We start from the raw sequence: 15,596 nt of genomic DNA, 5'->3' as shown, positions 1-15,596 counted from the left end.
TGATCTTCATAGGTGACTGTCAGCCTCTGGATGTCTCTTCTGTACATCACAACAACACATTTTTGAAATACTCTGTGTCATTGCTGGGTTATGGGTTTTATGGAGATATATTGAAAGATAGTGAGAAGAAGCGGTGGATGGGTCCAATGAGATATGACTACTCAGGTAATTTTTTTAATTACTACATTATTTTGTCAGCATGTAAGCATATTGAAGCAATTGGTTTATTCTCTCCAAACCAACCTTCTTTCAAGCTTGTAAACATCAGAAACATACTGAGCCTGATTTTAAACTCCTTGTAGTACCAAATATATTGAATTACATTATATAAAGCTCTGTAACTTTGGGGTTAACATTGAGAGTGGGCTCAAAAAATTTGTGTTGAATATGTGCCACCTATTGAAAATGGCCTGAAAAGTAATAACTATATAACTTAGTAATAAAATGTCTTAATCATTTTGACTTTCTTTCTAGTCACTTAAAGAGAGATAGGTACTCCTCTGTCTTGAACATTCAGTTGATGGAATGAATTGTTAATTTTGCCCTTATAGAGAGAGAGGAGTGATTTAGTCTTGTTACCTAATATTTGGATAAACCCTATGCTAGTGGAAAGCTGCTTTTGCCTTGTTTGATTTATCTTTTGTTAGGGAAAGAAGATGCATGAGGAAAGTTTTAGTACAGGCAAATTTTAAGATTCAGCAGTGATATATAAGTAAATATTTTAGTTGGTTTTTAAAGCTGTCAAGTGAAATAATGGCACTTCTGACAAATGTTAAAACATTGGAGCGCTGCTGTGGTATTTTCTTGTTCCTTACAGTCTAAAACATCATAAGAAAAGAACTTCTCAGCTTGAGGAGGGCTACTATTGTTTTGCAGTCCTTAGAGAAGGAAAGAGATGAAAAATCAAGGAATGTATGCAGAGATATTTGCCATGTGGATTTATAATGACTTCATGCTGCATAATGCCTTTTTTTATGTAGGCTTCAAGACTTTTCTTTCTCATCACTGTTATGAAGGAACAATTGCTTATCAACCAGCAAAGCACACACATGGATCTCCACGAGATAAAGTGAGCTGCAGAACAGGGTAGGCTAATGTTTATCTCTGGATATTTGGTGTGAACTATTTAAAAAGGCCTGTACATAAGTAGAGGTTACAGAACTGCTGGTTTTAATATCAAAACACTTACTCTGAAAGAGATAAGCTTGTAAAAACAATTATTGACTCATTAAAAAGAACTCCTCATTTTATCAGATCATTAAACAAAAATCTAATAAAATTTTGTTAGCTGGTTCGCCTCCTTCCTCAGTTTTAAGTAAAGCAAAATATAATAGCACAGGACTCAGTTACAAGATGCTGAGGATACTCTGCTGTGTTCCTACTAAGAAATCAAAAATCTGGATGGGTTGTAGCTTCTAGAAATGGAAATAATAATTCAGAAATTCTCAACTGTTCACATCCTAACTGCATCTAGAAATGTTAGTGGTTGTTTTAGTGCCATAACAGTTGGCATGGCTTGTCCTGAGGACAAGTCCTCTCAGGAATCAGCCTATTTAGCCTGTTTCTTTGTATACTACTATGATGCTGTATGAATTCTTTCTGATATGCTTCACTTGTTTCTTTAGTCAGGGGACCTGCCTTAATCTCCCAGTGCTCCTTCCTTTCTCTTTGCTTTCACCTGCTTGAAATTATGCACTAGTATTAATTATTCCTCTTTATTTAGCTCTGATTTAGCTATCAGACATAAAGTACTTGTCACAGCACCAAACAGCATAGCAGGATACAGAGAAGTCACAAACTTTGTCCAGAAACAATAAGACTGCTGTGCCAGTGCTGTGACACACTGGGGATCAGATGCCAGTATCAGCTGGAGCAGCTATCCTGACCCATCAGGTGCCTTCATGCACCAGAGGGAGGGGAGGCTCCAGAGGGAGGGAGCTGTCATCCAGGTTTCCATCCAGGTTTCAGGAATGGAGTAAGGAATGCCTGGTGCCTCACAGGCATTCTTTATCAGTTATCAGCTATCCTTCCTGATAACTGCTAGAAAGGCAGTAGGGCCGGGCACAAGAAATTTAGGAGAATCCTGGGGTGTGGTAATGAGGTTGATCATGCAGGTGTTTGACAGGCTGGCTAGAACAACTACTCTGCCAGTCTTGATACAGAAGATAAAAAGTGGGGATGTGATGGTTGAGGTCAGTTTTAGCAGTGGGGACTGTGAGATTATAGAGTTTAAACTTCTGAGAGAAGTAAATGAGAAAAAAAGTAGAATTGCAGCCTTGGACTTTGGTTTATTTGCATATCTTGGCAAGATTACATGGGAGACTGTCCTAGAATATAAAGAGGCATAGGAGAGTTAGTTGGTACCTCCTCAGAGTTCAAGAATAATCCATTCTGATACTCAGAAACTTGATAACCAGGATAGAAAAGCAATTTGGATGAGCAAGGACACTTGTGAGATGGAGTGTCAGTGTTGGAGCAGTCAGATGTTGGAACAAGGTGCCCAGAGGTCTGTGGGCTTGACCCTCACAGGTCCTCAAAACCTGACTGAATAAGACACTGAGCATCCTGATCCTGTAAGACCAACTTTGAGCTCTCCTGTGAGACCAGCTTTGATCACATCAGAGATCCCTTCCAGCCTGTGTGGTCTTCTGGCTCTCTGCTGCTGTTACCTCTGACATCCAGTAGTCTTTAGAACTGTACTTAAATAACTGCACTGCCTGCAGGGCTATGATCATTCATGCCACATGAGGATTGTCAGTGCATCTTGTGGTGGGGGAAGATCTTGTAATGGCTGGGAAAAAAAAAAAAAAGTTGAAATGAACAATAGTGGAGGTCTTTCAGGAATTGAATGGTATTTTTGTTTTCAGATGTTACATTTGCAAGCAAAGTGAGAAACAGCTGGCAGAACAGAACAAGGAACATGGATTGAAGAATGAAGGTAATTTATCAAAAGAAAGTAAAATGTGATAGTATTACACAAATTATTCCTTTTCAGAAGATAGCAGTTCAAGTGTGCATGTATTTTGTTTTTTTAAACATTGAGTTACTTGATAATCCCATTTTTTTCTTCCAGTTTCTACAAAACACCTGTAAGTGTCATCGCCCCCCTGTACTCATCACTAGTGAGGCCACACCTTGATTCCTGTGTTCACTTTTGGGCCCCTCATTTTAAGGATGACATTGAGGTGCTGAAAGATGTCCAGAGAAGGACAACAGAGCTGGTGAAGGGTCTGGAGCACAAGTCCTGTGAGGAGCAGCTGAGGGAGCTGGGGATGTTTAACCTGGAGAAAAGGAGGCTCAGGGGAGACCTCATCACACTCTACAACTGCCTGCAAGGAGGCTGTAGGCTTGTGGGGTTCTTGTGACCTCAAATTATGCCAGGGAAGGTTTAGTGTGGATATTAGGAAAAATCTCTTCATGGAAAGGGCTGTCAAGCATTGGCAAAGGCTGACCATGGAAGTGGTGTCTTGGAATTGTCAGATGTGGGAACATCAGTTGGACTCTGATTTTAGAGGTCTTTTCCAAACAAAATGATTCTACAACACCGATTCTAAGTATGTGAAAAACATGTAAGGTGTCTTCTCTACCCAAACCTCAGAAAATTCTGATAAAATTATACTAATTGTATATTTCAGTGTGTTTAGTTTCCTTTCTTTAAGAAAAATAATATTCTGTGAGCTAGGACAATGGGTTTTTGTGAAAAGGACTGAATGGATGAACTGTGAGGTGTCATAGAAGGAAGCAGTTTATTAAGATAACTTTTAGAAAAGATCAGGATTAAAAATTTGTGTTTGTTAGCACAAATGTCATCCTACTATGAGGCTGTGAACTTGGACACCTAGTAACTGATCTAGTGGACTTGAGTATTTCTGTACAACATCCCACCAACACTCACTATAAATGATAAATGAGATTTCTGTCCTCTTTCTGTAGTTATGCTGTCCTTACTCTCTCTTTTATCCCCATTCTAACCCCTGTGCACACTTGTGTAGGGTTTTTTTCTAATGAGTGTCACTTTTCTTTCCTCTTGTTTAAACAAGTGTTAATAAATTCTCTTCAGTCATTCCCCCAGTTGTATCTCTTTGTCTGGCTGCTACATCCTAATGGGAAGAAGAACTGATACTGCTACACCTGGGGCCTTGCTAGAGGAAGATAATGTCGATTCACTTGAGTTTTGCCTTCAGCTTTGGTTCATCATTTTGGATAAGCCCCTCTTAAAGAGCAGGCAGGCTTCCTGTGGGTGCTTCTTTCTGCCTTTACTTTGTTTTTATTTCTTATTATAGAGCCCAGTGCATACAATTATAATTTTCTTGACAAGCATTTGGTCCTTATGACCTATATTACTTACAATTGCTGGTTTTTTGCACTGTGACTGTGCCAGGTTCTAGGCATTTGTTATCATACTTTGATTATCATACTGTGGAGATTCACTGGTAGCATAAAGATTTCTGTGCAACTTGAATTCCCATTACACTTGTTCAGTGCTTTCATCCTAGCTGATGCTTTCAGATCTTTGATATAGTCAAGAGATGGTCAAATCAGAATATTTCTTGAGTTATTTTAATCTATACCCAGATTCAACTAAAAAAATTTTAGAGTATAAATAATGCATAGAAATAATAATATAAATATGACAATAGGTTCTTTGGTAAGAAAAAAATTTGTCTTTTTGAGAAATGATTGTATTTATAAATTGCCAACCTTTTTTATTTTGTTTGTCTGGGGGTTTATGTGCATTTTTTAATGTTCCTGTGCATTGTTTGGTTGGTTTGGTTTTTAAATTTGCCTTTTTTGTTCCCTTTCATCTAGCAAAGGAGCTACTAGAAAGCTACAGGTTAGTTAGCAATCAAGACAGTTTTAGCCAGCATTGCAGGTGACATTAAGCAGCTGATTATGTAGGATATTGTTTACTTTTTTCCATTCTACTTCTGGTAGCTGGCTTTCTTTGCAGTCTATTCTCGTATCCATGCAGTACTGGTGAGGAAATAATACAATCAGCTACTTTTGATTCACTGTAGAAAGGATTTTAAATCTCCACTTCAGAGAAGCTTTTCACTCAGCAGTGTGTCTTGGCTGACTCTTTCATTGTGCCTACCAGGTTTGTGTGTAATTCAGATCAGTTTAGAAGGATGCTTGATTGGCTGTTGCTGAACATATTTCTTTGTATTGTGCAGGAGTCTCTGTGCATGTGCTGAGTAAATGTTGACTGTTAGCACTTTGTGCTGATTTCAGCAACTTGCAGTGTGTGTACACAATAGGCCACTGATGAGTGTCACTTATGCACTCCCTGCTTATGACTGCCCTACTGTGGGATATTTTGAGCAAATAATTTGTGCTGTTACAGTGATACACACTGCAAAATCATTATAAAAAGAGTTGCTTATTTAAAATGTGATTGATACCCTGACTTCCTTCTTACTTTGAACAGTGAAGGTGTTCTTGGGTAACATGCTGAGATTTATACCAGATGAAAACCATCTATTACAGTAACATAAAGAAGCATTTTACCTTAAGCATACTTAAAATGTTAATACATATCTAGACACACTGATGACTAAATTACTAGTGCTTCTCAGAGAAACAGCAAAAGAATTTATCAGTGAAGGGAGATGTTTGCATTTTGTTGTTTGTGTATTTTACTAACATCTCAGAAAATGTCTTGTTTCCAGTTCCAGTAGTTCATGTTCGGTTCAGTTACCTTCATCTCAGAGCAGGGTCTTGTGATTTGCCTGCAGCCTGAACTGTCATTCTATAGTCTGACATTTAGATATGTCTCAGCTCTCTTAAGATGCACATTTTGAATCTGATTTAAATTATTTCTTTTGGTAATGTCATGTTTGAAAGCAACATAAAAAGATCAGCAGTAAAGCAAGCAATACTAAAAGGCACTGTGGCAAATTAAGCAAAAATGTTGAATTTAAAAGCCATGTTTTTTTCTTGCTATTTCTGATTCGTTTCTCAGAATGTAGAGGGGATAGTCTAGATGGAAAAATTATGATAAAGTTTTTTGTTTTCCTTAAGTCTTTTGTCACATGGTTTTACATGGTTTTTCCTGGAAAATTGTTTTTCTTGTTCTGTTACTAGAGAGTGTATAGTAAGAAGTTTCAATGAATTCCAGAAAACAAGAGAAGTTCAAAGAGTGAACAACTGCAAAATACTTCGGAAACTTTTTTTTTCTTTTTATTTTTCCTGATGCATAGAGCCTGGAACATGTTGATTCAAAATGAATGCATCATAGACTTCAGGTTCAAAATGACCTAGACAATTTTAATAATGATTCTCTAAAGTAAATGTGAAGTTCCTAGAACTGAGACAGTAAGGAATATCAGAATTTCAGGACATACAATATAGAGCATGAACATCATCTGTAATCTCATCAGAAAAGCACCTTGAAAATCACTATAAGTTAACCAAAATGTGGGGAACTGAATCATGTTAGATGTTGGAGTCTATACCAGTTAACATTCCTCAAAATCTCTACCTTGTATACATAAACAAACTTAAGCATTTTTTGTTCACTCCTTAATTTTACCCCTAATGGCACTTCACTCATCCCAGTCTTAGAACAGCGTGCATGTCCATTGTCTCTTCTCCACTCATTGCTTCTGTGGAATTGTTCATTTGAAATGAGTCCACTTATATTGGTAGGAGAAAAACAGTGTTATGACTGCTTTTTGGCTTTTTCTTATTGTGATAAGGAAGACAAATATGCTTAATCTAAAATAAAAAAGGCATTTTTAATATATTTTATCCATATTCAAGAAAAAACAGTTTTGGCAACAACAACTCTGCATTGCCTGCCAATGCTTCTTTGTTCTAGAAAATTTCTCTGCTTCCTTGGAGTATCAATGCCAGCACACATTCAGTTTTCATGTAGTCTCCAACAGAGTTTCAAGGTATTGAAAAGAGGCTTTGTGTTGTTTTCCAGAAATCTCTGAGGATTTGCACACAGGAACGTTTAACTCTGTTAATAGTTTTAATTTTGGGGCATTTGGAGCTAGAGTGGAAGCAGACTCCTGGTGTGCTGCCTGCTGGTCCTTGCTGCGCCCTGAGTCATCCCTTCCCTTTGACTTTTTAAAAATATTAAGTTACTGCATTGAGGCAGAAGAGGAATATTACTTCAGAAACCAAATACTAAACTACAATCCTTGCATCATTGTTTATTGAAGATTAACAAGTTGAAGAGCAGAAATAGAATTTTAAAAAGTTAATCCCTCTGAACTTTGACACTACAAGAGTTGTCACTTGCCTGTCTTTTCTTTTCTTATGGCTTTGCAGGTTTCCCCAGATAGCACTGGTCCTGAATTTGACATGCATATGCCAGAGCAGGCAAGCAAGTTATGGGAGGTAGTCACAGTCAGAAGGGAGAAAACAACTTTCTCTGTTAGTGTATGAAAAACAGATACCTAAAAATATTATTTTTAAATGTAGTTTATTTTAGATATTTATTGACAGTACATGAATATGGCCAGGGAAGAATTTTAAGTTGCCATTGATTGCTTTTTAGTGTTCTTGTGAATAGATCAAATGATTACCTGTCTCCATGTCTTTATTGATGTGTTTCAGAAGGTGAAGAAGAATGGAAGGTTATAAAAGGGAAATTTCTAGCCATCAATGTGGTAAATATGAGCTGTGCCTGTCCACGAAGTCCCAAAGGTCTTTCACCAGCAGCTCATTTGGCAGATGGTTCAGCAGACCTCATCCTAGTTCGGAAATGCTCCAGATTCGATTTTCTGCGGTATCTTGTCAGGCACACAAACCAAGATGATCAGGTGTGTATTCCTTTTGACAGTATCCATCAAAGGTGTAAATATTGGTATTATTATAGGATAGAAATAATATCTATAAAGCAGGTTTGTTTTTTTTTAAATTATGCATTTTGCATGATGCAATCTCAGCATGTGTATCATGGGGAAAAAAAGCAGCTCAAAACATTTTACCGAAGTCAACTCCTTGGCCACAGTATTTTAACAAAATTCCACTTTTGCCATCTGAATTCAGTTTTGTAACATTTTCCATGTATTTGCTGTTTGAACGATATTTAAAGTTATTTTATCACAACTGTGCCCTTATGTAGTTGTCATAAAAAACTGCTCACAGCATGAGAAACTACTCAGAGCATGAATAGTTGAGGTAGATGTGGTGAAGAATCATAAATCACTTTTGAGAACTGTATAAAAATGTGTTTTAGAATTAAGTTACCAGAACTGCAATTTGATTGTAGACTGCAGGCTTTTAGCAGTATTTTACTACATATTAGTGACCAGGATGAGCTTTATGCATTCAGCTTGAAAATTATTTCTTACATGTGTTGTAGCTGTCAGATAGGAAGATTCATCACTGCTTTGGATTCTAATATCTCTTGAAACCAAGTTATGACTGTGACTACACATATTTAATATTTGTCACAACCTGATTTTATTAACATCTCTGGAAATTACCTGAACAACGGACTAATATCATATTTAGTGCATAAAAGCAATAAAAAATTGCTTTTATCCCATTTTTCTCTGGTATATGCTGGTTTTGCTGTGGAGATTAAATGCAAGGTTGTACATATGTCCCAGGTTAGTGTCCACCATAAAAACCCTTCTTGGGAAACCCTTCTTGAAAACTTAAGAAAATGTGGAAGAAAAACCAAAAATAAAAGGATGACTATACATTACTACAGATTGGTTTTCACATTTGCTTCCCTGTCATTCCCTTCCTGTAGTCACACACAGACATACTCCATGGCCTTTGCTAAATGACCTGTCTGTATTCCATACAGCTTGCTGAATAGTTAGCTCTGTATCTGTTAAGTTGCTTTTAGGGCTGAAGGAGGCATCCTCTAATGTATTGTTGCTTCAATTGATGATTCCTGTATTAAAGCATTTGTTCAATATTGTAGTGTAAATCTGCAGCCTCGGTTTTAAGAGCAGCGTTCTAAGTGACCTGCTTTTCCTAGCTGAATTAACTAGTTAAAATTATTCCTAATTTTTTGGAATGTAATGGGAATGGCAGGTGGGAACATCCAGGTGTGTCCCCTGAAGGGGGCAGGTGTGACACTGCCCCCTGTAAGACTGTGGATCATTTTGCATCATATGCAGGGTCTGGGACCCCTTTGAGGCAGCCTTTGATGGGCCACGACACCCCCTCTGCTGTCCCTCATGTGGATGTCCCTTGGATGTGCCTTTCCAGGGTGAAGGCCCCTGGAGCTCCTCTGCACAGCAGAGGATGGGCATTCACTGATTCTGACCAGAGGCTTTTTCAGCACACACCCAGATCCTCTCCCCCTCTCTGCTTTGATGTGGGTCTGGTGAGCCTGGCAAGTGATAGCCCGGGGTTGTGGTCTCCACCCCAAAGATGCTGGGCATAATCCTCCTGTGCATGTATTCTGCTACCCCAGCCCAGACCTGAGTCTCTTATCTCCATCAGCTTGCAGTCCAGGGCCTCAGTCAGGAGGCAAATCCAGGGTGGGATGGTCTTCCATGCAGCTTTTCTTACACCATTTTGCTATAAAAGGCATTATACAGTGACTGTTGAGAAGTAAGTATTGGAAAAAGGCTCCCAATATTACCAGTTGGATTGTGCCTGGGCCGGTCTGACCCTCGCTGCCGGGCCAAAGGCAGCAACTGCGGTGTATCACCCCAGAGATACCTTGACAACAGTAAGGTTTCATTTTGGCTTTGTATTTTTTTTGACTTTGCAGTTTTTCAAAAGCAAGTATCACTTTATACTCAGGTAAGCTTCTCTAGAAAATGGGAGTGGACAGACTTTCCTGGAGTACAAAATGCTGACTGGCATAATGTATTTAATTATAATTGCCTGATTTGCTTTTTTCTTTTCCTTGTAGTTTGACTTTCCATTTGTAGACGTTTATCGGGTTAAGTGTTTTCAATTTACATCAAAGCTTTCAGAAGACAATGAAAGCAATGTCATAGACATTGGAAAGAAACGTTTTGGCCAGTTCTGCAGAGATCATCCAGCCTGTTGCTGTAATATTGTTAATAGCACCTGGAATTGTGATGGAGAAACTCTGGATAGTTCAGCAATTGAAGTGAGGTGAGCATTGATTTTTCTGTCTATATAGCAGAACACATTGAGCCTTCTCATTGATTTTAAAGATGCTTATAAAGGCATCCCAAAAAGATGCCTGTGCATAGCAAGTTTGAGTCTTCTGATAATAAACCTAAATATTTTTGTTACTATTTTGAATCCTTTCCAGAGAATACTGCAGCCATGTATGTTGTAAATGATCGCTCTGAGTGAGATGGATGGCCCTACCTTTGAAGTCATACTTACTTCTTAGGAACTGTTATTACGTGTTTAAAGTGCTGAAAGTGAAGATGGTGTTGGAAGGATCCTTTTTAAATGTGTGGAATGCCTCATTGCTCTGAGCAATCGCTTTTCCTATTTGCTTAAGTAAACATCTTTGCCTGACAGAAATACTGTGTCGCATACTTTGTGGTTTTTTTTGCACACAGCACAATCTTATCTCCAGTCTTCACATGTGGAGAAGGAATTTTGCAGTTGTGCAAATAATCAAATTAGAAAATAAGTTTGTGAAATTTGAAAGGTTTTTTTGGTTAGTTTTTGTTCTTGTTTTTGTTTGGATTAGTTTTGGTTCCTTGTTTTGTTTGTTGTTTTAGAACAAAGGGAGCCAAACCCATAATACTTACATACAAGTGTTAAAATATAATCCCTTAGCAGTCCAAAGGGGAGTTTTATAAATGCTGTATATTGTACAAGATTTACTCATCTAGGTGCCCATAGAACTTCTTGTGTGGACAAGGGAAATAAAAGAGGACACATGAAAGCATCCAGCCCTCTTAGCAGGGAAGGATTGTAACTAAAATGAGGGCATGGTTTCTGTAGTCAGCAGTAAGAAACTTTGTCCAGCTGTTTGAAATTAATGGACTATTAGAATTAAATTACTATAATTTAAAATGTTGTACCCATTTATTTCTTACTATTTTCTGTATTTTTCAGGGTTCACTGCCAGTTAATGAGACTGTTTGCAAGGGGAATTGAGGAAGACTGTAAAGATGAAGCTGCCCACAGCCAGAGTAGCATTGAACAATTACTATAGACATTGTTCCTCCAATGAGGAGAAGAAAAAAATAAAAGCTCAAGGAAATTGAGTAAATAGGCATTTTAGTCAAATTGACAAGTGTTTTAAACTTCTAGATTTTTTTTATGGCTTCACTATAATTTTAGACATCTTACTATATTGTGTCTTTTTTTTTAAAAAACATTGTAATCATTAAAATATATATTGGAGCAATGTAATCTGTTATGTTAGAAAAGATGAGATTGGCTTATATCTGTGTATTCATGATGATTGATAAATTCTCTTTGCTTTTCTAGAGAGCTGATTTAGTAGTTGTGTTGCAATAATATCTAAATGTTATGAAACATTGGACTTCCCACTGGCACCAAGATAAGACATTTTCAGTGTCTGAGAAGATGTTTTCTGCTGGGAGTGTTATGTAATTTGTGTGGCTAAATGCTGGACAACATTGTTGTCATTTGCTTTTTTTTTTAGTTAAAATATTTCATTTTGTAAGTCTGACAATACCTTGCAACTTATCAATGCAATTCAAATACACATTCCTGGCTTTAAGTAATAACAATAGTAGTATACAGATATTTGAAAAATAAAAGCACAATTATATACAGGTCACACCTCATCCTATATATTCTGTCTTTGAAGGTTTCCTTGCATCATGCTTTTTGGGATTATAAAAGGTTTTATGACTGTTTGGATGATACCAAATACCACACAGTGCAACTGAAAAGTCTTGCAAGCAAATTGCAGGAGTACTTCTATAATATCAAGAAGGCACAGGAAAGGAAAATAGAAATAAGTTCTCAAACACCAGCAAGTTTTAGGTTTTAATAATATCTGATATTAACATATTAAAAGCTTCCCTCTTGACAATTCTCTGGACATTCTACTCCATGTGTTAAAATGTCTTTGCAAAATAAGATGGTAAAGTGTTAAGTTTAGAAATATGATTTGATGATTGAAAATCCTTAAAATAATTTAACTAAATGTGAAACAAAATAATCTGCTTTGTGAAGCCAAGTGAAGAAACTGGCATCTGACAAATCATGAATTCACTGTGCTGATTTGTTTTTATAACAAAAAACATGAGACTGTCATATAGAGCTATGGAGTGATTATTTAAGTTGTATATAGTTTTGTGTATTGTGGCACATATATGTTTTGTGTCCAGGGTTGGGGCTAAATTTTGCTCTTCTTGTACAGGCTTATTTCTGTGTGAGGACAGAAGTCAGCCCCTGTTCTATTTTATCTTTTTAAAAGTGTTTCTTTAAGTTTAAAGTTCTCTTTAAAACTGACTTCATCTGAATTTTTTTTGCATCCAAACAGCTGATGATTCTGTATTCATATATATTTATTGGTACTTCTGTCATCCAGTTTGTGTTAGTTTCATGTCTCTCATATATGTGATTAATGTAAGCCATGGTGATTGGTCATTTCAATACTGAAGCACTTGAATATTATTATAAATGGCAGGTTATTTTTTTCCTATTGAAGTTATTTACATTCCAGTTTTGTGTATTGTCACAATTGTGTTCTATATCTTTGCTACAAAGTATTATTCATATTGCTTTATATGAAAAAAGCACTTGCAAATTATATTTGCCTCAAGTACAATCATACAAAGTTTAGGATCTTTATTTTGTTATATAGTATTTCAGGAAAATACTTGAATACTTTTCCCCAACTACTGCTCTTTGCTTTCGTTATTACTGCAATGAGTTGAAATGTTGATCCATCCAATGTTTTTCTGACACTTCTAACACAGCTGTTACATATACTGTATTTTTAAAGCCATGTTTAATAAGCGAAATAGTACTTTTGAACTAACATCCCACTGAAAATGAAATTATGCAGTTCTACAAATGTGAATATTTTTTGAAAGTGTCATTTGTTAAAAAATGTCTATGGTTATTGTGGATAATCCATGAATATTGTGAGAGTACCCAGACTTTGAAGTTACAGTAATTCTTGTTCAGGAGGTAATGGTGCACACTCAGCTTACCAACAGTGAGGGAGCTGGAGGCATTGCAGCTATCCAGAGCACATTCTCATCAATGAGAACTGGAATAAATACTAACCAGCTTTTTCCATTAGTTTACTAGCAAGTCATGAGACCCCTTCTTGAAAAATGGAGACTTAATCTCATAGTGAATGTCTATTGAAATGCTTTGAATATTTGAGTATCTGCAATGGAGTGCTTGGTGTTTCCAAAGAAAGCCACAGTGAAGGTCTCCTTTCTGAGAAAAAGCCACCAGAGAAGGATGAAAGATCATTGTGTAGTATGGTAAGGAACTGTGAAGTAAATAATAAAGGTATTGCAACATAATAAAATTTAAAGGCCATAGGTAATAGAAAAGCTGCATAGTTGCATTTAAATAATTGTATTTGTAGCATATTAAAGTAGCAAAGCACCATATGTGAGTTGTATGACATGTCCGGTTTATTTTTAAGAGAGTTGTGTAAGTAATTTTCTTACATTTTAATTCTAGGGATTTTTTTTCTCCGAATGTAATCTTAGTATGGAAATTATATATAGGAAAACCAGCTTTGATTTTTCTTTTTTCCCAATCTTGCTGGCTTCAAGATTAGAAAATGTGTTCTGTTTTATGACACTAGGGCATTTCATTAAAGAAATAAAACTGCGTTGTACGACAGCACATTGGTGTTCTTCTTTTCACAACTTAATTTGAAAAAAAATCTCACTTTGACAGAAATCTGGCAGTAGCATGCTTAATGTAACCACTGTGAGCAGATCAAACAAAGTGAAGATCAGACAGAGGGAAGCAATTCATAACCTTCCAGTTGGGTTGATGACAGTTTTGTGGCAAGTGTGAGTGAACAAACATTGAGAATGGAGGAAAGCAACTAGTGAAGCTGGACTGAGGCTAATACTAAGCAACTCTACAAGGGCAAACTGAATATGAAACTTACTATAATGCAGGTATTTAGAGTTGTAATTGTTGTAGAAATAAAAGAAACTGGTGTTCTAAGGTGCATAAATATGTATTATACTATAAATAGTTGATAAATAGAGGGGGGATCTAGAGTTTTGTTGCAATAACTGCTACACATGAAGTATGTTTTCCAAGTAAAATATGTTCATTGTAGATAAACAGTAGACACAGAAGGAGAACATGCTTTTCAGCACTGCAGACACTTCTGCTTTTGAAATGTAGTGTTTTTGTGTGGCAAGGCTTTGGGGGATGCAGGGGGAACTTATGGCTGAAGGCCGCAGATGTCCCCATGTCAGACAATCATGTCTCCAGCCAGCTCCAAGATGGACCTGCCACTGGCCAAAGCTGAGCTCATGGGATGGCATTGCTAAGAACTTCTGTGATAAATGAGAAAGGGTAAAAAGTGCTGCTTAACAGCTGTGAAAGGAGTGAATGGAAAATAAACATCCTGCAGACATTTAAGGTCAGTGAAGAAGGGGAAGGAGGTGCTCCAGGCACCAGATGAGATTGCCCTGCAGCCTGTGGAGCACCTCACACTGGAGCCAGGTGGATGTGCCCCCAGGAAAGCTGCAACCTATGGACAGCCTATGCTGGAGCAAGTTTCCTGGCAGGGGCTGCAGCCATGGAGAGGAGCACATACGTGAGCAGGTATTTTTCACATGAACTGTGGACCATGGGGGATGCTTTCCCCCTCAGAAAGGAGAAAGAAGTAAAGTGTTGAACTCACTAAAACCCCCACTTCTCCATCTCCCTGCACTGCTCAAGGCAGAGGGATGAGGTAGACGAGTCAGATGTAAAGTTGAGCATAGGAATGAAGCAGAGAGGGAGGAGAGGAGGTGTTGCATTTAGGTTTGGGTATATTCGTCTTACTCCAGTATTAATTGGCAGTAAATTATATTAATTTTCCCCAAGATGACTTTGTTTTGCCCCTGACTGTAATTGCTGAGGGGCCTCCCAGTAGTCCTTAGCTTGACCCCTAAGCTATTCAATCATTCTTTACCCTGTCCTGAGGAGGATGATCTAGACTCAGAAATTTCTCTTGCAAGAAACACGTCTTGCAATTCCAGTATTAGAATAATAGGACCTTAGAACCTTTTAGGTTGGAAAAGACCTTTAATATCTTAAAGCCCAATCCTTAAACCAGCGCTGCCAAGTCCACCATTAAACCATGTCCCTAAGGGCCACATCTATGTGTCTTTAAATTACCTCCAGGGATGTCTCAGCCGCTTCCCTGGACAGCCTTTTCCAATTCTTGATAAACCTTTCCATGAAAAAGTTTTTCCTAATACTGAGTCTAAACCTCCTCTGACACAACTTCATAGGAACTTGGATTGGAAGAGACTTCAAAGATCAACTTGACTCTACAGCTCATACTGGTCTCAACTTGAGGCCATTTCCTCTATTTCCTCTTGTTCTATTGCTTTTTTACAAAAAAGGAGACTGACCCCCACCTGGCTACAAGCTCTTTTCCGGTAGTTGTAGAGTGTAATAAGGTCTCCCCTGAGCCTCCTTTTCTCCAGAATAAACACTCCCAGCTCCCTCAGCAGCTCCTCACCAGACTTGCACTCCAGACGTGTCCCCCAGCTCTCTGG

At 37.6% G+C, this 15,596-nt stretch overlaps 1 protein-coding gene across 1 annotated transcript in view; it reads left to right on the top strand.

Annotated features, from left to right (window-relative positions):
* The window catches only part of CERK (ceramide kinase), a 41,473-nt gene extending 27,766 nt beyond the window's left edge, over window positions 1–13,707 (top strand). Inside the window, exons 8-13 of the mRNA XM_059472513.1 lie at window positions 13–165; window positions 981–1,086; window positions 2,868–2,938; window positions 7,567–7,772; window positions 9,836–10,044; window positions 10,972–13,707. Of these exons, the coding sequence (XP_059328496.1) occupies window positions 13–165; window positions 981–1,086; window positions 2,868–2,938; window positions 7,567–7,772; window positions 9,836–10,044; window positions 10,972–11,071 (845 nt within the window). The 3' untranslated portion in view covers window positions 11,072–13,707. The remainder of the gene's footprint in view (window positions 1–12; window positions 166–980; window positions 1,087–2,867; window positions 2,939–7,566; window positions 7,773–9,835; window positions 10,045–10,971) is intronic.
* Window positions 13,708–15,596: the final 1,889 nt, after the last annotated feature.

The sequence above is a fragment of the Ammospiza nelsoni genome, chromosome 5 (assembly GCF_027579445.1).
Source record: "Ammospiza nelsoni isolate bAmmNel1 chromosome 5, bAmmNel1.pri, whole genome shotgun sequence".
Taxonomy (NCBI): domain Eukaryota; kingdom Metazoa; phylum Chordata; class Aves; order Passeriformes; family Passerellidae; genus Ammospiza; species Ammospiza nelsoni.
Note: the sequence above shows the minus strand (reverse complement) of the source record. Positions and strands in the feature narration are given on the sequence as shown.